This window comes from Protopterus annectens, chromosome 9.part0 (assembly GCF_019279795.1).
Source record: "Protopterus annectens isolate FY-2018-M chromosome 9.part0, PAN1.0, whole genome shotgun sequence".
NCBI classification, from domain to species: Eukaryota; Metazoa; Chordata; order Ceratodontiformes; family Protopteridae; genus Protopterus; species Protopterus annectens.
This window is the reverse complement of record NC_056743.1, coordinates 148,406,834-148,428,326: the sequence shown is the minus strand read 5'-3', so window position 1 is coordinate 148,428,326 and position 21,493 is coordinate 148,406,834. Positions and strand designations below refer to the sequence as shown.

General features: G+C 37.6%; 1 protein-coding gene across 3 annotated transcripts in view; it reads left to right on the top strand.

Annotated features, from left to right (window-relative positions):
- LOC122811089 (actin, aortic smooth muscle-like) overlaps positions 1-21,493 on the top strand; it is a 534,944-nt gene that overhangs the window by 183,773 nt on the left and 329,678 nt on the right. For all 3 annotated transcript variants that reach the window (XM_044082666.1, XM_044082668.1, XM_044082667.1), the window contains exon 7: positions 5,023-5,214. In XM_044082666.1, the coding sequence (XP_043938601.1) occupies positions 5,023-5,214 (192 nt within the window). The remainder of the gene's footprint in view (positions 1-5,022; positions 5,215-21,493) is intronic.

Sequence of the window (21,493 nt, the reverse complement as noted above, 5' to 3'; positions counted from 1 at the left end):
GTAGTGAAGTTTTATGGAGTTCCATCTGTGTTCCAGTACTTAGTGCCAAGCTTTTCACTGACTAATCTCATCAGCATGACTTAGTGCCATCAGGATGTTTTAAAACTTTTTGCTAAGGCACAAATTGTCTGGGTCTTTTCTTGTCATTTATTTTCCTTCTTTACCTGTCTCTCTGCTTTTGGTACAAAATGTTGAACATGTTGGCTAATGTAATCTTTCATGGAAGAACTTAGTTACTCACTCAATGCCTTTTATATCGCAGTTTACACTGGTACATGATAAACTATTTTAGATGTAAGATAGGATCATTATTCGTCTTCTATGAGAAAGAGCCTGAGTTTTGTTATTGGAAAGGGATGTCACACAGGGGGGACCTCATAGATATCTCATCTCCTCAGGGCCGGTGTTAACATTTTGGGGGCTCCCAGCAAATGTCAAGTTGGGGGCCCCTAGGCACTTACAGTATAAGTATCATCCTGTCAATGCCACACCTCCTAAGAAACCTTTTACCTCATGCTGCAAACTATTAGGAGTAGTATGCACAGACAGACCTGTAAGCTCTTACATTACAACAGGCCTGTGTCGCACTATGTTGACCTGTCTAACAAAGGGACACTTACAGTTGTTGTTCAACTTTAGTTTTCCTTGCATCATTTCAACATACCTTTCCTGACCAAGACAGCACAGTGATGACCATTGAGGGAAATAACTCAAATAAGCCAGGGCCCAATAAGCCTCAGGTTTACAGATGGTCTGGGATGCATTTTAGAGCATTTTCTCAACATTTTACTCCAATGGTGGCCTAAACAAAAATCATGAAAAAGTCTTTTTTTTTTTTCTTTCAATGATGACATAAGTTGTGCCTAAGTGTAATGTTCAAAGCTGACAAAATAGTAGCTCACAGTAAACTAACAAGCCAGTAGTTGTGGGAATACATAGGTCTTATCTCGGAATACTGCCTGACTCCCTAACCTCCCACAAAAGACAGTCACTGCCTATGTAGCCCTTTGGTGTCAGACTGGGATGAAAGTAGAGGTTTGAATTGCCTTAGTCATATATTTCAAGTGACTGCTGATATACATACACATAGCATGTTCTTCACCCCTAACCCTGAAAGGCAGCCACATGTATATATGCCTGATATGTAATTGTGAGAAAGATTTCAGTAATATATTCTAATTTGTTGCTGCTAGACAGTACAGCACTCCTACACAAGCTATAGTAACCTTCTTTGTACACCTCTGAGCTCTGTGAGAAATACTGCCCTCAGTTCAAACACAAGCTATAATGACTTCATGTGCGCACCTCTAAGGTTTGACTGTGATGAAAATTAAAGTTGTGATAACCTTTGCCATCCCCAGCCCCTCATAACCTGTAGCAGCTTTCTGTATACACACATTTGAGCAGAGCTGGTTTTGGAATGGGTGTGGTTGAAAACAGAGGCTATTATCAGCTTTATCCTAAAAGGGTCACATCTCAGCACCATTCAGGTTAAACAGCGTATTTAGAAAAATTGATACATTTTTCTCCAACCAGCAGCAGCTTTTGTGGGGGCCCCCACAGAGTTAAGGATGATTAAGGGAGTCCCCATTATCCATTTAGACAGTCTGGTGAGTGGGGGTCACTATACTCCAAGAATATCTAAGTATCTGAATGTTCTGTAATATACTTTATGTATTACCTTTGAAATACAATTACTTGTTAGGTACATTTTTTACTGATACATAGAAGAATAATGTCTGTGTCCTGGCATTATTGGGTGCCCTGCGTGTGCAGGCAGACACACCCACACACACACACACACATGCATAAGCCATAGCAGTACTACTTTTTGTACTTATTTCAGCAAACAGCAACACATAGTGCAACACTGGTACTGCTACATGAGATCAGTGATTGCTATTTAGCAGCCACCAAACAGCAGTAGGGATAAGTCACTTTTATTTACCTGATTGAGGAATAATGCATACCTGTCACTGTCCCTGATTACAGAGATCATCCCTAATTTTGTTCATACTTTTGCTTTGTCCTTTGTAAAAAGTTTGATTTGCTAGTAAATCTTTCAGGATTACAAACAGTCGATCAATCCAGACATCTGAGTTTTATAATTATTGTCCAGAAATGCATGCTGATGCAAAAGATGTTATTCGAGTAACTTTTTTAAGTGAAGTAGAGTCATATTTAAATGTATTCCTGATTCTGAGCCCTTATCCTATTATTTTTGGGATTACACTGATTTCTTAAGCAAAGAAATTTTGAGTTATAATATCTGGTTTTCTGGTATTATTTATAAAACTACCTGGAAGAGAAAGCTATCCCTGATGATCAGAAGAATCAGCTCTTCTTAAAATGCAAAGTTTGCACCGAGATAAGTCACTCTGGGCTGCTGATCTCTCTAGTACTTACCTTGCTCATGTTCATTATCAGCTTCATCTTAACCGGGTCATAACACAGCCCTGTTCAGGTTAAAGAGCATAATTAGGAAGTTAATACATCTTTTATTCATCATTTTCACCAGTCAGCAGTAGCTTTTGTGGGGCCTCCACACATTCAAGGATGATTAAGGGGGCCCCCTGCAGCCACGGGTTTTGCAGGGTCATGATTAAGGGGGCTCCCTGCAGCCACAGGTTTTGCAGATGGCTATGTAATTAGTTTTGGTGGAGAAAATGTCCAACAGCAGGGTTTAACTAAGCCAGGGGCACTATGTCAGTGGTAAGGTATTTAATGGAATTCTGATGCCTGTTACTTGACAAAACATTGTTACTACAACCAGAAATATCTTTGTATTTTAAGGTAGATATAAATAAGAGTTATTACCCTTGTGGTTTATTAAGTATACAAGACTGCTGTACTAGCTTTTGTTGGTTTTACATACATGTTACAAAATATCAGGATAACATAACTTGCTGTGGTTGGGGCCCCCAGAGAACAGGGGCCCCCCCAGTGATCACAGGGTTTGCTGGTGCCTAAACCCGGCTATGCATCTCCTGTATGTACTGCATTACCACAGGTGTGTGTTACAGTGTGGATCCTTATGAAATTTTTTTTCAGAGTAAAGCCTAGCTGTCCCTCCTAAATATACTTATGATACAAACAGGTCATCTTCTTGCATTCTTTATGTGGTAAGGGCAGTGACTCCAGAAATTATTGCTAAATAGCTTCCAACAGAGTATTTGTCTGCTATCCCTGTCTTGTCCAGAGTTACATTTTTTTTTCATTTCTACTAAATCAGTAAGTAGGGACTCAAATACAACTGTTATTAATGAGAGTGAAGAGCTGTCTTTGATATTGTGGGAAGTGTGAGAGTAGAATGACATTGAATTTTGTGCAGGAAAATTCCCGTTGCTTCCACTGTTGCACAACTGCTTTAGTTCATTCGATTCTCATTCTAAAGCTGCATACTGTCACTCATATGAGCATTGTCAGTGGTGCAACAGACAGTGCACTCACCTTTGCTCCAGAAGATTGTGGGCGCTATTCCCACACCGGGTAGATGGATTGATGACCCTGCAGGGCAGCAGAAGGGGGGTATTGCACATTTCAGTGTGTCATCCTTCAGATGAGATGTTAAACCAAGACCCCATCTGCCTGAGTAGGTGGTAGATCAGATGGATGTACAAGATGCCAGCACCTGTCAAAAAGAGATGGGGAAGTCCCTGATGCCCTGGCCAAATTTCCTATAGTAATATAAATATCACCTTGGGTCTCCCCTGAAAAGGGGCCACTAGCCTAGTGGGACTAATCATGCCAGCAAAGGATAGATAAATAAATAAATACTTGCATGTATGACCTCTGTCTACCCACTTGCCAGTCTCTCAGACTACAGATTTCTGCTGACAGCTGCAAGTGTAACAAAAATTATTAGTTCCATCTTGCCAGAGAAAACATTTTAGCAAAACAGTGCTTGAGCCTGTAGGTAGTGTTGGTAATTTCAACCTGTGAGTGGAGACTGTGATAAGGATTCACAGCTAATATACATGGTAAATGATACACAACAAATGCAGCTCTACATATAGAAAGTTAAAACAGTCTAGTAAAAGGGCAACTATATAACACTAAAATGACAGCATTTGCATTTTAGACATTGAAGTTCAGTATGCTTTCCATTACATTTTTTCCTCTACAGAGGAGGGGATAGTAGTAGTATGGACACTTGAAAGACAGATAAGGATGGTTGCTTTCAGTACACTGATTGTAGAGCCCGAAGCTGGGACATCTGTGAACTGCTTATGTAAAAAACAAAGGAAGCAGGAATGAAAGACGTGGGGAAAAAGTGGGTGGGTGGGTGGGACAGTGAGTTATGAAAGGACTAAAGGAAGTACGGGAGGATCAGTGAAAGCATGACTTAATACACCACAGTTACAGTCATTCCATAGCAAGCCACCTTACATATATTGAAGAGGCCATGTTAGATAGCAGTCCTGGGTTAAAAACCTAGAAATTAGACATAATGAGTGTGTAAACAAGACAACTGACTCAGTCTTATAAGGAGATGGTTACTTTTGTTTTCATAGAAAATAAGAAAATAAAAGTAATCAAAAAGTCAGATAAAGTGACAAATAATTATTTTTTGGGGCAGTAATTAGTCATATGGGACTTTTTCTTATAGATGTACACATTCATGGTCTGTAGTCTTATTCCTCAGGTTGTACCTCTGCCAAACTATCAGCGAGGAATTCTGCCTTTTTTGTTTATTTTTTTATAAGCGATGAATTCTTGAGGGCAGAACATAGAAAGAAAAAAGAAAAATATTTGCATCAATAAAGTATAAAGTGACAAGTCATCAGAAGTCTTTTTGGAAAGGTTAACAATCCATATATTAAGAATCTTTTGCTGTCTCTGAAAATGCATTTTACCTTTTCATGTTGATTGCTACTGACCTTTAGATACATTTATAAAGGGGAAATTATCATACTAATGGTTAAATAGTGCACTTTCTCAGTTAATTTTGTAAGCACATTTTTCTAATGTAATAAGAACTGAGTATGTGGAGAAAGGCTAATGTTTCTTTCTGTCTTCAAGCTGAACGTGAGATTGTCCGTGACATAAAAGAAAAGCTGAGTTACGTTGCCCTGGATTTTGAGAGTGAAATGGCCACTGCTGCCTCTTCTTCATCCCTGGAGAAGAGTTATGAGCTTCCAGATGGTCAGGTCATCACTATTGGAAATGAGAGGTTCCGTTGTCCTGAGACGCTATTCCAGCCATCTTTCATTGGTTAGTCAATAATTTAAGTACTGTCTATATCATAACTTGTTGCCATCAAGTTAGATTCTGGCGATCTCTCAGCTAATAAGCCACCTGTGAGAAGAAACTGAATAAATTATGTTTTGGGTCACTTATTGTTCTTTATGCAATACTCTTTCTCCTTGATCAGTGTAAGTGAGTGAGTAGTATTAGTTTGCCATTTGTCTTAATGATATGCTGGAAGGCAATACTTTTGAAGTGATTTAATTTTTGTTAAAAACACAGAATGATATTAGGCAGAAACTAGATGAATGGGTACATGCCACTGGAGAAAAGAAAAAATGCAAAGTGCCATAATGTGGGAACACAATGTACTTTTGCATGAGCTTTTTGACTAAAAAATAAAATCATGTCAGAATAGCTACTTCTACTCACTAATCTCTTGGAGTGATGCAGGAACATTAGGCTTACATTATGTTATTTAGTATTTTAACTGTTTACTGCTTTCTTTGTAGTTATGTATAGAATGTCAAAATATGCTTTGCTATTTCTTTACATGCTTTTTAAAATGACTAATTAAAATACTGTACCTTCGAATTATAATTATCTATATTCTATGTATAGTGTGTATATAATATATGTAATGTATTATATAATTAATATTATATAATTAGTATGTGTATGTGTATATATATATATATATATATATATATATATATACGCACACACACACACACACATATATATATATATATATATATATATATATATATATATATATATATATAGAGGGAGAGAGAGATACCCACACAAGCACTAATGATATATTATATATGTAGGTTATTACTATATAGTAATACATAAAGTTTAATGTTTTATATACTTAAATTTAAAACAAGCTTGAGATACTCCTTCCTGCCAGTAAGACACTGGCTTTCTGGAATAAATTGCCATTTACCACCAGGAAATTTGAAAATATGACTAAGTTTAAAAAGAACTTCGATACATGGGTAGGTGATAAGGTATATTGTATGGAATTACAGCAACTGGTGTTTCTTGGCAGTTTTGGGACCTGAACACCATAAAAGACGTATGAACTTATATATATATATATATATATATATATATATATATATATATATATATATATATATATATATATATATTTATATATATATATATATATATATATATATATATATATATATAAAATACATGTTTGTAATGAATAATCACAGGTGAGTTTGATTGAAACATAATGCATCAAACAAATCCACCAGTGACTACCATTAATTGCCGCTAAAATCATCGCCAAAGAGTAATTGCAAATGTAAACAAATAGGTGCACCCCCCCCCAGAAATTAAAGATACTGTCTCTAGTATCACACAAACTCTAAAAAAGGGAAAACCCCTTGAATTATGTAATTGCTGATGTAATGAACTTTGACCATTGCATAATTCAACAAACTGCATCAGTAATGGAAAACACCACCATTTCACAGTGCAGTGATAACTAATATTGCACTCATATAATATATAGCAATACATAATTATATATACAAAACGTACATAATAGTTTAGTATGCATAACGGTGTTACTCGTTTATTCAAGTTCTACTCAACAGAAATGTGCTTTTGTAGCATTTCATCATATTTGGGTTTATCAGTTTCTGCATTTTAGCAAGTATTTGCAATTTGCTTGAGTGTAGAAGGGTTAAGTGAATGGTTATGTACTGTTCATATTGTATCTTCTGGTTGTGTGTGTGTGTTTTTTTTTCAAAACTTACAGAGAGTGAGGGTAAGGGGATTTGTTTTTCCTCACTGTTGTGCAATCTTGAAGTCTGTATTTATGAAGTGACAGGGATGTGGCAAGTGGAGGGATCTTGATCCTTGCAGAAACACTGTTTTGTTTGTATGTTTTCATATTTAATGTGTTGTATTAGTGTCAACATTTTTGGCAAGTTTATTTTTGTATATTTAACATTGATGGAATGTCGATTGATTTGATATAGACTTACATATAATGTACTTTGTATTTTATATGTTAATATACTTATGGTAACCAAGGAAATTTGCTTTATACTACTGACATTTACTCAGAATGTTTCTTTTTGAAAGTATTTGATGTGATTTATATTTTCTTAGCCAGGCCTGACTCTCACAAAGCATTCTGTGTCTGTACTTCATGGGCGATATTGCTAGTTTTTTCTTTTCATTGAATAGCTAACAGTATTGTTTAATGGTCAAGTTCTACAAATGTATTTTTTTAAATTTAATGGCTTTATCTTTTTAAACTTGCATAGAAGCATTGTAAAATATACTGACTCTCTAATATGGAACACATTAATAAATGCATGCCTAGTCTGTTTAGTAACACCTAGGCTGAGTCTGAAAATGGTCCATTGAGATCATTACCCCTTTATTCTTAACTTTTGTTTACAAAATAATTGAACTGGTTTGTTGACCTTTTTCAGCCGCCACAACCTGGGCCACAAAGGCATGGATACAAGGTATATCTATCTATCTATCTATCTATCTATCTATCTATCTATCTATCTATCTATCTATCTACACATATATATATATATATGCGTGTGTATGTCAAAATGTTGTAAAAATCAACATATCAAATATCAAGTGATAGAACACAACTGGTGCATCACCAACTGATTGAAAACTACACACAAAAAATTTAAATGTGTTTTTTGCAGGTTGGCCAAGTCACAGTGCAGACCCCACACAACCTGCTATCTATATGTATCAGCCCAGAGATCACACTATGTTGGGGAAAGGGCAAAGTCTCCGATCCCCACTTTGCCACGATTTCACACAAAAAAAGTTTAATTTTTGATCAGCTATACCACCTTTTTTCTGTTTGTCAAAATTAACTGTCATTAACTTGACAATAACCCCCCCCCACATATATATATATATATATATATATATATATATATATATATATATATATACAATTCTAATGAAACAACAGTATCATCAAGAATCCAGGACAAACTGTTAGAACAGGATACATTTAATATAGCAATAACCCACGCCTGGGTGTGGGTAATGCGGGATTTACCACGGTTGGCATGGTTTGGTCCCGAGGGCGAAGCTGCTAAGATGCTCTTTGAAAACGGATGTCCGTTGCTTATTTTAAAGCTGTCTCGCTATGTTAAACCCATTTAACATAGCGAAAAGGTAAAAAGCAATGGAGATCTTGCTTTCTCCGTTGCTTTTTTTTTTTTAAACCTGTTTCGCTATGTTAAATGGGTTTAACATAGCGAGACAGCTTTAAAATAAGCAACAGAGATCTCCGTTGCTTATTTTAAAGCTGTCTCGCTATGTTAAACCCATTTAACATAGCGAGACAGGTTTAAAAAAAAAAGCAACGGAGAAAGCAAGATCTCCGTTGCTTTTTACACACTGTGTCGCTATGTTAAAGGAGTTTAACATAGCGAGACAGCTTTAAAATAAGCAACGTGATCTCCGTTGCTTTTTTTAAACCTGTCTCGCTATGTTAAACTCTTTTAACATAGCGAGACAGTGTTTTAAAAGAGACTTATACTAATGGGAAAAGTCCGGGCGACCGGACCTTTTTCCATTAGTATAAGTCGATTTACAACGTGCACGCTGGCCAATCAGCATGCACGTTTTGGAATATTAATGGGGGGTCATGGTATAATAGTCTATAAAGACCTGGGAACAAATAGTTGACAATTGTACAACAGGAGTTTTGCTGAGCAGATGTTTGAAGTGTTTGAAGTACATCAAAAAGCAAAATAACAATTGCAGTCAGGTGGCACAGATAATATTGCCACATGAATGTATCTAAAGCAACAGCAGATAAGTAAACAAAATAATGTTGTCTTCCTTCACAGATGCTTGTGTAATTAAAATAAGCTGAAGTGTAAGTTAGAAAGAATGGGTGATTTAACATTTAAAATGATAATGGCGGTATATATATAAAGACATATTCACTGTAAAGGGCTTTAAGTAGAATCTGCTATAGTATGTTGAAGTAGCAGTCAGTCTGAATCAAAAAAAGAAGTTGTATTTGTTTTCTTTGCTAAGATGCTCTTTGAAAAACTTTTGAATAGGATGAGTTGCCCAGTTCTTCTGATATTTTCCAGTGGATTGTTCCATGTAGCTGCTCCTATCTTTGAGAATATTGTTTCACAAGATGATAGACAGTTGGCCCAGGTAACTGAACACAGTCATTGTTTCTTAATGTGTATATTAAGGAGGAGCCATAATATTTTTTTTTTTTTTTTTAGTATTGTGAAATGATATTTTCTAGAGTTGCTTTGATTAGTAACTCTTAGAATTTTATTTTCAGCCTTTTAATTATGGGGGTGGTGTTATCAGTGGAGCAGCGTGAAATGGTTACTAGTCTATACCTCTCAACTATGCAGACTTTTGCAGAATGTCTATATTTCTCTCATAATTTTGGTCCTTTTCTCATAAAACTGTGTTTTTTCTGGCAAATTAGTGGCAAATCACTGAAGACTCAAGTTAGAATATGACAGACATTTGAGTTTCAGACTTAAAAAAATCATGCTAATGTAAGCCTGTTATTTCTAAGTTTGTAAGAGCAATATTTAAAAATTGTCCCTATTTTTGGGCCTTTGTCCCACTTTTATTAATGGCTTTGTCCATATTTCTTGCTCTAATAGGTTAAGAGGTATGTTGCTACTCTATTTTCTGTCTATGGAATGTATTAATAGCTATAGCTTGTTTATATTCAAAGCTGAATAGATTACGTATTTTATCAAAGACCTTAAGTTGTGTTAGAAATTTGTTAAATTGAATCTCTGTATGGTAGGTGAAGAAAAGATTTTAATCAAAAGGAGTACGCAGATATCTTTGATGTGTTTTCCAGGCTACATGTTTGCCTGTATGATAAATAATGGTAATATTTTCTGTACATCATAGTTTACAAGCTATAACAATTATCACAACAGTAGTTTTTTTGTGTGTATTTCCAGCTAATCTGCTAATATGAATCCAGTTTCAAATTGTTTTAAAGTCATCTTGTAACTGTTTATTATTTTTTTAAATCTTGTTTATTGATAGTCCTATTATTATAAGTTACAGCTGACCTGTGAAAGGATCCAGGGGTAACTGTTTATTGCGAGTAAGAAAATCAGGGTACCAAGGACAGACTGGAGAAACCTGCCACTGAAGAATTGTCAGGAAGGTATAAACAAAAAGTATGACTGGAGAGATAGCTGTGATACCACTGAATGACCTCTTCTCAAGTGGAGAATGACTGACAGCATGAAATGCCTTTTTTAGAATCTAATAGTATGGCACAGATAATTTTTTCCTTGCTCTGTGTTGTGGTATGTATGATCTGTTAGAGAGTAGATAGCAGTTATTATGCTGTAGTTTAGCTCAAATGTACCTTGACTTTATTAACTGAAATGCCCTGTTACAAACATACTATATCTAGTCCTCACCAACATGTCAAACAGATACACTACTGCAACTGTCAGACCCTCATTTGTTAAATCTGACCACCAATCAGTCACCTTCAAGATGGCACTATTACCAGAGAGAACAAAAAGGGTAAATTCTGACTAAAAAACTTCACCAAGGCAAACTATACCCTCCTAGGGGAAGGTATAAATGCATTCCAAGCCCAACCCCCAGCTGGAAGTGGTAACTATACCAAAGCTTACACTAAAGCTCTTTATGATTGCTTGCATAAGAGTATAGTCTCATATGTACCAGAAAAAATCAAAGCTAGAGCCCCAAGTGAAAACAAGCCACCATGGTGGCCATCCAGCATCAACAAACTTTACAAGAAATGCAAAAAGTTGCTCTCCAAGAAAACAAAGGCGAGGCTGCAACTATGGGAAAGCACCTTCCTCAACCTCAACAGGTAAATAAGACAACATGTGAAATCCTCTGAGGGCATCTTTGAGAAAAACGTAGCAAACACAGTCAAGGATAACCATAAGGCCTTTTACAGTTACATACATAGACTAAAATGTAGGACCCAAGCATGTGCTGAACTAGTGATTAACGGTATCACACACACTGACCTCCCACAAATAGTAAACCTGCTAGCAGATAGGTTTGCTGAAAATTTTACTCCCTTTTCCCCTCCAAACCTATCACAAACATTGCTCCAAACTCCTCATCCCTACATATCTAAAGAGCAGGTCATTAAAGTCTTGTCCAAGGCAAGAAAACACAGCCTCTATGGGACCAGACAGCATCCCAGGCTGTTTTGTAAACAGGCTAAAACATGAACTAGCATCACCATTCAGTACCCTTTTCAATCACAGCCGAACCACAGGCTTTGTTCCTGCATAATGCAGAACAGCAACAGTTATTCCTCTCCACAAAGGTAGCCTAGCAACAGACCAGGGTAATTATAGACCCATAAGTCTGACCAGCCTCATCTGTAAGACTGTATCATTATGGACCTCATAAATAAAGAGGTGACTTCCAAACCATGGATACAACCCAATTTGACTTTGTCAAGGGCAGATTATGCCTGTTAAATTTGATGGATTTCTTTAAAAATGTAACCAGGTCCATTGATGAGAGCAAATCTGTGCACACAGCATACCTCGACTTGGCAAAGGCTTTTCACACAATCCCACACTCCGGCATTACCAATAAACTTAGCAAACTGAATGTAAATCCCTTTGTTGTAAGACGGGTTGCCATCTAGCTCACAAACCAGACACACACTGTCAAAGTGGGTGATTCCACATCGAGTAGCAGACCTGTCACCAGCGGGGTGCCACAAGGGTCAGTGCTGGGCCCATGCTGTTTGGTATATACCTCTCAGAAGTTCAGGCCAAAATTAAGGGGTAGTGGCTGACCAAGTTTACTGACTACTGCAAACTACTTACAATTATTGATTCCCCAAATGATGTCAGTAGAAGACCAACAACTGGAGTCTTAGTCATGGTCTCAGACTGAATGCAAAGAAATGTATCATCATTCCTTTCAGCAAAAACAATGTCCCTTCACACTACCAAGTTACCAACAATACCCTAAGTACCTATGAAGTAGTAAGGGATCTGACATCACAAGTTGACTGCAACCTTAACTTTGACCACCATGCATTTACTGTAGTAAGGAAGGCTTTCTACATAGTACACTTGATTAGTAAAGGCATTGCCTAGAGAGCAAAGGAAGTTATAACCCCTCTGTACTTGGCGCCACTCAGGCCCATAATTGAGTATAAAGCACCGTTCGGCATGTACCAAACAAAGCACCTGCAACAATTGGAGGGACCTCAGAGGTTTCTAACAAAGACGATCGAGGGACTCCAGCATGTGCCTTACACAGCCCAACTAAAGTCCCTGTCACTATATTCTGTATCATATAGATTTCTTAGGGGAAACTTATGCCTGGCTTACAGAGCAATCTCAGACACAAACCTAATGAACTTGCTGGACATCCGTAAATCAAACAAGAGTAGAGCTACCCATTCCAGTGACCTAAATATGGCCTGCAACTTAAGTAGGGAGAAGCTCATTTACAGAGTGGGGGAGGACTGTTGGCTAGTAGGATGATTAGACAATGTTTGAAATTGTATTGCAGATTTTAGGTGGGGAGAGTTATGCAGAATAGAAAAGTGAGAGGCTTACAGAGGAGGGTGCTACCAAGTTTAAGCACTGTATGGTGAATACAGCAGAATTCTACATTTTCCAGATGCAAATTGTGCAGCTAATTTAACTATAGACTTAAAGTAAAATGGAGGAACTCAAGAACCTTGTGAAGGGCTAGGCTTCGTGAAATAAATGGTGGATTGTTAAAAAGACATTTGTGGGAGGCTAGGTTGTTACAAATATTAGAACCAAGTATCTTGATCGGAGATTTATTGAGGAAGTGACTGTTACCACTTTTAATAAATTGGAAAAAAAAAAAAAAAAATATATATATATATATATATATATATATATATATATATATATATATTATATGTATGTATATATATATATGGATTCCATACATTTCGTCGAATTGCACTTAGTCAAAAATGATTCCAGGCATTTCACCTCACTGAAAGCTCACTTGGTCAAAAATGGAATATAGCCCCTGCCCCACTGCAGGGCAACCCTGGAGTGAGAATATTAAATAAGGGGGGTGTGGGGGGCGTTGCCCCCCCACATTATGCCAATAGTTTTACTAAAGATATATATATATATATATATATATATATATATATATATATATATATATATATATCAATACATTTCTAATGGATATACCTTCTTATAATAGTGAATACATTAAAATGATGTGGGGGGGCTATGGCCCCCACCCCCCCCATCCCCCACCCCCCCTTATTTAATATTCTCACTCCAGGGTTGCAGTGGGCCAGGGGGCTATATTCCATTTTCGACCAAAAGAACTTTGACCAAGTGAGCTTTCAGTCAAGTGAGCTTTCAGTGAAGTGCAATGCCTGGTATCATTTTCGACTAAGTGTAATTCGACCAAATGTATGGAATCCATATATATATATATATATATATATATATATATGTGTGTGTGTGTGTGTGTGTGTGTGTGTGTGTGTGTGGGTACTGTATTCTGCATTATGTAGAAATGTTGGCTGTAGACGATTGTCACTGTTGAAGTGACTGTGACATCCTGACTCCATGTGCAAAAATGGGAAAAGGTTGTTATTGATGGATGGATTTCTATTATGAAAACATAACAAAACAGTTCTGTTAGCACAGATTTTTTTCTGTCATTTTTTCCTGTCATTCACTACCTTGTTTTGAATGCATATATATGTTGTGAATTTATTAACCATTTTGATTGATCACGTGACCTCCAACCTCTTGTGGGTAGGTTATTTTATAATGATGAAGGCTGTGTTGTAGCTGAAACTGGTTTATTTGTTTGACACCTTGAAAGTTGTTGAAGTGTTGTTGCTTTCCCAAAATACTAGAAAATTGTTCACACCATCTTATCCGACTATTTCCTGGTGCTGGAGGTGTATTTTGATGTCTTTATAGATCTGTAGATGACCGTATCATCAGCTTACCAAATCATAGGTAGGGAATGGAGGTCAAATGGGAGTTTATTAATAAAGAGGGTGAACAGAACAGGTGACAAAACTGATCCTGAGGCAACTCCCTTGGGTATTGTAGATGAGGGTATGGATCCAAGCTGTAGAATGTGATAACTTATTGAATAACGGTATAATACTAAATGCAAAATCCTGAAACAAGAAAACTTTAGAAAGTTGAACTCAAAATACAAGCTAATATTATACATGCCCTATATATGTACACTGTGACACACAACAGACAGCCAACAAACAGTATCCCTCTATTAGTGAAACTCAGAAATGAGCAGTAAAAATGGTCCTACAGGGAGAGTTCAAGTCCAACTTTCTATATATGCATGGGAGTAGGTGTTTTTTTTTTAATATGAGTAGGTATTTTGATCAGTAAAGACACTCAGCATGTATTTAATGGACTTGGATCTATATGTCTTTTATAAAGTTGACCTACACTGGTTTAGTTAGCTTTTACATAGAGTAACAGGCTTTAGAGTTCAAATTGGTCAGTCAAAGTTTTATCCTTTCATACGGTAGCAGGAATTCCCTAAGGTTTCTGGAGTTCCTTTAACTTTACTGCCTTAGTTATCACTTCTTTGTTCTGCTCTCCTCCATACAGCTAACCTTCTGCTAATGTAATCTGGCCACTTTCTCTCCTTCATCAGCAAAGCTTTATCCCTTTATCTGGCAAAGGGATATTAACTCACAAAAAGGTTTGAAAATCATTAGAAAACACATTCTATGCTACTCTGAGGTATTAAACAACCATGTTTTGTACTTTCAAATATGAACATTGCCACCTTTAATTTAAAGACCATTCAAACAGGCAAGCACTTTGGGTACTTGGAGCTGGTTTGTCTTGACTCATTCCTATCATTTTATGTCCTATGCACAAAATCCTTTTTGAAATGTATTATTTTTAGGCACATGGAACTAAACAGACAAGGATTTAGTACCTGTTGGACATAATTTAAACATCAAAAGCCATAAACTACAGAAAACACTAAATTAAATCTGCTGACTTTGGATTGATTCATAACATTGTTGTGTTATTCTGCAGAAGCCATTGCAGTTATCTGACATAGTCCATTTTATTTATTTATTTTTTTTTTTATTTTACATTTGTTAACTGGGGGTGTCTGACTGAGCCAAAAAGACCCATTTTCAGCAGAGGCCTGGGGAGAAAATCTCCACATAGAAAAATGACAGATACATTTAGATATTTAGACATGATCGGTATACACACAAATTACAATAGACATGTTTTTACAGTGGTATGCAGGACATCAGCAGTTACAGTGGAGAGAACAAACAAGAAAATATTAATTCAAAAATAAATGTAATTAATAGATTTGTGGTGTATGGAACATAGGTGGAATACATACATAGTACACAGGTACAGTACATACATTGTAGATTAGCCAGTGTTTGTGAGTAAGAGTAAAAACTATTATCAAGTACTCTAGGTTTAGTATGTGTACCTTATCTGCTTTCACTAGCCTGGGGAGCAATCATGGCACTACCAACTTTGCTTGAGATGTTGCCTTATGAGATTTTTAAAGGAGGCTTTGGACGATCTGTTTTGTATACTAGTGGGGAGAGAGTTCCATTTTTTTAGCCACTGAACTACTATATAGTGTGTCTCCATAGCTATTGTAGCTGTTGGTGACATCTAGTAGTAGTTTGCTTGATGATCTAAGAGCCTTTTGGCTGAGTGATGTTGTACTAGGTTTTTGAGGGCCGGTCACTTACTGGGGAGGTAATAGACAGAATGATAGAGGCAGAGCTGATTGTAGGTTAGGAGTTTGGGCAGTTCAAGCCAGTGGAGCTGTCTCAAAGCAGTACAGTGATGAGTTCTATATGAGCAATTTGCAGCAAAGCAGGCAATTCTGTTATTGCAGGCTTCCATTTTGCTTAGTTCAGTTTTGTTGAGATTAGTCAGAATGGGAGATGCATAGAGTAGGGTGGATAGAAGATGGGAGCGAGCAATGGCTGATCTTGAGTTGTTGGTAAGAAAGGGTTTGATATGGCAGAGTGAAACCAGTTTGACATGTACTTTTTTAATAGTTAAGTTGAGATGACTATCAAATTTTAGGTGGGAGTCTATGGTTATACCCAATAGCTTAGCCTGTGCCACTGGAGTGATTGGAGTAGCATTAGTGGAGTAGATAGTGAATTGACTGTTAGTGTTTTTGTTAGAACTGGTTATAATCATACGCTGAGTTTTCTTTGGAATGAGGATAAGCTGGGCTTTGGTTAGGTACTTTTCAATGTCAGAGAATGCTAGTTGAGTTGTTTGTAGGAGGGTGGGAATGTTTTGTGCAGCACAGATTAAGGTAGTGTCATCTGCATACTGAATTATAGATGCATGCTGTGTGGAGGTATGGAGGTCATTTGTGAAGACTGTGAATAGTAGTGGTCCTAAGACAGAACCCTGTGGGACTCCTATAGTTATGGGCAGCTGAGGAGAGAGAGAATTTTCCCATTTCACAGCTTGGTACCTGTCAGTTAAGTAGCTTTGGAACCAGGTAAGAGAGGAATTTGATAGGTGATATTGGTTTAGTTTGTTTAGCAGGATTTGGTGCGAGACTGTGTCAAATGCTTTGGAAATCAAAAAAAGAGCCGACACCTGCAGGCCTTCATTTTTCAGTGTCTGTGAAGCAGAGGAGGGCTGAAGTGGTACTATAGGCAGGTCTGAAACCGTGCTGAGTCGGTGACAGGATGTTGCTGTCTTGGAGATATTTTAGCACCTGGGTATGGATGTATTTTTCTAGGATTTTGGCCAGGGGGGAAGAGCAAAGCAATGGGTCTGTAGTTATTAAGTTCAGTGCAGGTCACACCTTTATGTATGGGTGTAACATAGGATATTTTCCAGAGTTTGGGCACATAGTTTTCAACAACTGATCTGTTTATGAGAGTGGAGATTGGGATAGCAATAGCATCTGCTGTGAGTTTCAAGAAATAGCTGGGGAGTAGGTCAGCTGCTGTTGATGAGGTTTTTAGTTTGGAGAGCATGCTTTTGATTGAAGTGGTGGAAACTGTTTTGAGGGTAAAGCTTGTATTAGTGTTATTTATGCTGGGGGGATAGTGAGGTAGGAACTGTCCTGTGATACTAAGGATAGAATTGAGTTCACAAAGTGGGAGTTGAATTATGTTTTGATGGGAACTTTAGTGTCAGAGGTGGTTGGTTTGGGGGTAGCCTTTTGGGTGGGTTTTAGTAGCTGGTTTACATTTTTCCAAACTTTTTGGGGGTTGTGTTAGTATTTAGTTTGTAATGTTGTGTAGTAGGATTTTTTGTCCTGCCTAATGCATTTTTTGCATGATTACGCAGATCTTGGTACTTAATTAGGCTTTGTGTTTCTTTGGTTTTTTGATAGTAAAGCCAGGCAGTGTCTCTGGACTTGAGGATTTGTTTGGTTTCTTTACTGAGCCAGGGGTTTGTAGAGGTTCTAACCTTGATTTTGTGCAATGCAGTGACAGTGTCTAAGTGTTGTAGAAATGTTTTGTTGAAATATGTTACAGCCTGGTCAAGTGGGAGGGTTTTTAGGGGGGGTCCAGTCACAGTTACACAGCAAAGTATTGAGGACCTCAGGAGATAATTTTTTTGTGTTCTAGTGGATTTATAGTTAGTGCTTTTGCATATGCTTGTTCTACTACGTATAAGGTATATTATGTTGTGGTCACTTAAGGTGTCTGGGAGACTGCCCGTGTGGGGGGACAATGTGGGGTTGTTAGTTAGGACCCAGTCAAGGATGGATTCCCTTTTAGATTTTTTATCCCATCTAGTTGGAATTTGGACCAGCTGCTGGTAGCCATGGAGATTTATTAGATTATTTGGTGGTTCTGATATGCAACTGAACCAGTCTAGGTTGAAATCCCCCAGAATAAGGGTTTCTTGTGAGTATGTGGAAGAACACCAGGATAAGAAGTCTTCAAGGCTAGCAGGTGTGTTACCAGGTGGAATATAGATTCAATTGTGATGATAACCTTTTTAGGATGAAGTTGAAGTTGTGAGATAAGTATGTCCCAATTATTGGGGAAGGGGTAGGAGTTTGGTAATTGATGTACAGTTAAGTTGAACTTTTACAGTAAGGAAGTTCCATCCCCTTTACGAAGTGGTCTGTCTTGTCTAATAATATTGTAGCCAGTAGGGAGAACTTCTGAGTTAGCTATGTTTTTATTTAGCCAGGGTTCTGTTAAAGCAGCTATGTCTGGGGAGTAGTGTGCTATTGTGGCCTGGAGTTCAGGTATTTTATTTTTGACATTTCTAATATTAATATTTAGTATTAAAAGGCGGTTGGTTTTGCTGCTGCTGTTGATTTGCCCAGGGATGAAGATAGTGGGGGTGTTATGTTCTGACATTTATGTTGGAGCAGTTTGTGTTGGACAGGATGGATTTGGGCTTGGGTTGAGGTGCATATCCCCACTTATGGTGAGCCTGGTGTTAAAATGGTGGTACAGATGTTGGAGTTTGGTGATGAGTGTGAGAAAGTATTGTGTTTTTTTTTGGAGTAGGAATGAGAGCATATGTGTTTAGTTCTGAATTGTTCTGTTATGTAGTTCTTGAACAATTGTTGGCAGATATTATTATAATGTGCGGTGTCTGCATATAAGAGTGCATAATATAGTGTTGTGCTACTAAGTTTAAGGATATTGCTACAGTGATAACTTATGGAGTTATAAGGAGTTATGAGAAGACAGACTAGACTTAGTTGTGTGATAGTCATGGGTATAAAGTTTAGGTTGGTTCTAGGTGGAGGTCTGGATAGGAATTATAGGGTTGCACTATATGTGGATGGGTAAGTAGTGTGTGGTGGTATAAATAATGCCTAGTGGGATTGAGAGTAGTTGGGAATATTTTGTGGTAGAGCAAGTTGGTGTGGTGTAATATGATCTGACTTGAGGAGCTGTGATTGGTGGAGGTGATATGAGGTTGAGCTGTGGGTGTGGCTGTGATTGCTATAAATGTAGACGTAGTCAGGGTGGGAGGTAATTGGGGTTAGGGCAGTGGAGCGGAGGGACCTCGAGCATTAGCGAGGGCAAACGGAGCGGGGCAGAGCCCACCAAGACAAGAGTAATGGGCAGCAAAACGTAAGTGTTACTTTACAAATCTGAACACTTTAAACAAATTTCTGCGGTCTAATGGCTTACCAGCAAGCAGAATTCAATTGCTGAGGAGCACTTGTGTCCTGGTGGAAGACTAGTAATTTAAAGACGGCTCCATGCTCTGCAGGATTCTAATATAGACTTAGTATTCAGGGAGGGGGATAGCACAAGGGGTGTAAACCAGGTGGAATGCAAAGAAACCAGCAAAACCAGGGAGGCAATCAGTGGAAATCTATCAGTGAAGGCCTCAGAGGGGGTAAGTAATAATTCATACTCTACCTGTAAAGTGAGGAGAGAAGAGACAGCAAAGTGTATTAAGGTTGGGAGTGTGTCTTCACATTGACTTGCTTATTAGTAGCCAGTTTGTGTACAGATTAGAGTAGGGAGATACATTAGCAATGAAGGAGAATGTACAGAGATGCAAATAAACAGGTGGACCTCAAGTGATACAAACTAAGGCACAAAGCACTGAGAGGGCTGCTTCATGGTTAATTTAATCACAGAGATCTGAATTAAATGTATACTGTCTATTGGACAATTAGGATTACTGCACTAGCTGGGGGAGGACACAAGGCTACAACAGCCAGCTTTATTAGCACGCTGAGAACTACTAAGAAATACTGCTAATGTTATACCTTCACTCTCATAAAACATACAAGTAGAATGCATGGGTGGATTGACCCTGCTCTTGAGGATCAAAATGTATATCCTTGTTTAGATTTGCAGTACTGATTCCTTCTTATACTGTATGGGTGGGGTGGTAGCTGCAAACTGCAGAGTTGCTTGAGTATGCTCAGCAAGCAGAATTCAATTGCTGAAGAGCACGTGTGTCCTGGTGGGGGACTAGTAATGTAGTTTTGTGATAACAAGACTACAGAGTACAGCACATTGAGAAAGTAATAACTCTAAATGCATGCACATTCCGTTTCAGATTCTTAAACCATACATACTTCACCTGAGCTAGGACAGCAAACATTCAGCACCTTTGCAAGGCCCCTTCATTTCTCCACTGGCTCATTCTGAATTCTTCCTGTTGAGCAATACATGCTCCCATGCATTACCAAAGCCTCTACAGACAGGCAGGTGAACTGCACCATGGGGTCTATTTTCTGTTACAACATTGTTACAGGAATGTAAAATAATTCAGCAAAATCCAGTCAGAAAGAACAGGAAGGTATTCTGCCATAATACCCTCAGAATGTAATTGAAATAATGCAATAAATAAATTACATAAGAGGGTATATACTGAAGCAAATAATAAAATGCCTAAAGAAAAATAAACAGAATTTTGTAAAATTAAGGCAAGATCATGGAATGCAATAAAATGTATTTGGTAATATAAAGTAATGATGGTTTGGAATTTATTTCTTTTTAGGAATACATCTTCCCAGCACTGAAACATCTATTTAACAGTTAACAATTCCGTTTATTCAGTCATTTTTAATGTAAGTATAATGTTGCCATCACACAGGAAGTTTACCATTCTGACAGAATGTAACCATGTGTAACTGTCACGCAGTAGTAAATGAGGTCTCTGTCAGATGGTAAATTGTAACCTTATAAATATGTTCTGGACATACTTTCTTTGTGACTACATTACTCTTGCCATTTCTATATTCTACTACAAAATAATGAAACTGATGCTGAACATTTAAAGCTCACCTGCCCAAAACAGCTAAATGTACAAAACATCTCTATGCAAGAAAACAATCCACACAGTATCTCCACATGTGGGAACTTCACCTGTACTACAACCTCCTTATTTAAATATACTAACTTTATGGGCACGCACCCATGTTGAAGAGAGAAACTGTCTACCAACTGCAGCTTCACAGCAAACATGGGTGGTGAAACAAATCATTGAGGAAATGGGATCAGCGAGTTAGTGCTTGACAAACTATATATTGGCAACTTTTAGGGGAGATTCTCTATTTCTGCCTTCTGTTCCTCGTTTTGTATTATTGTTTACTACTGTAAAACTCCATGGCTGAAGAAAAGGCCTTGGTGGTCCAGCCCATCTACCTCATAATGAAATAAATAAGGACAAAGAAATAAATCATTTGTTTAGCTTTGAAGTTATCTTTTCATAGTCCACAATTTAGGTCTTGTAATAACAAGGCTTTAGAGTGCAGCACGTTGAGAAAGTAAACATCAGTTAAGTTTCAT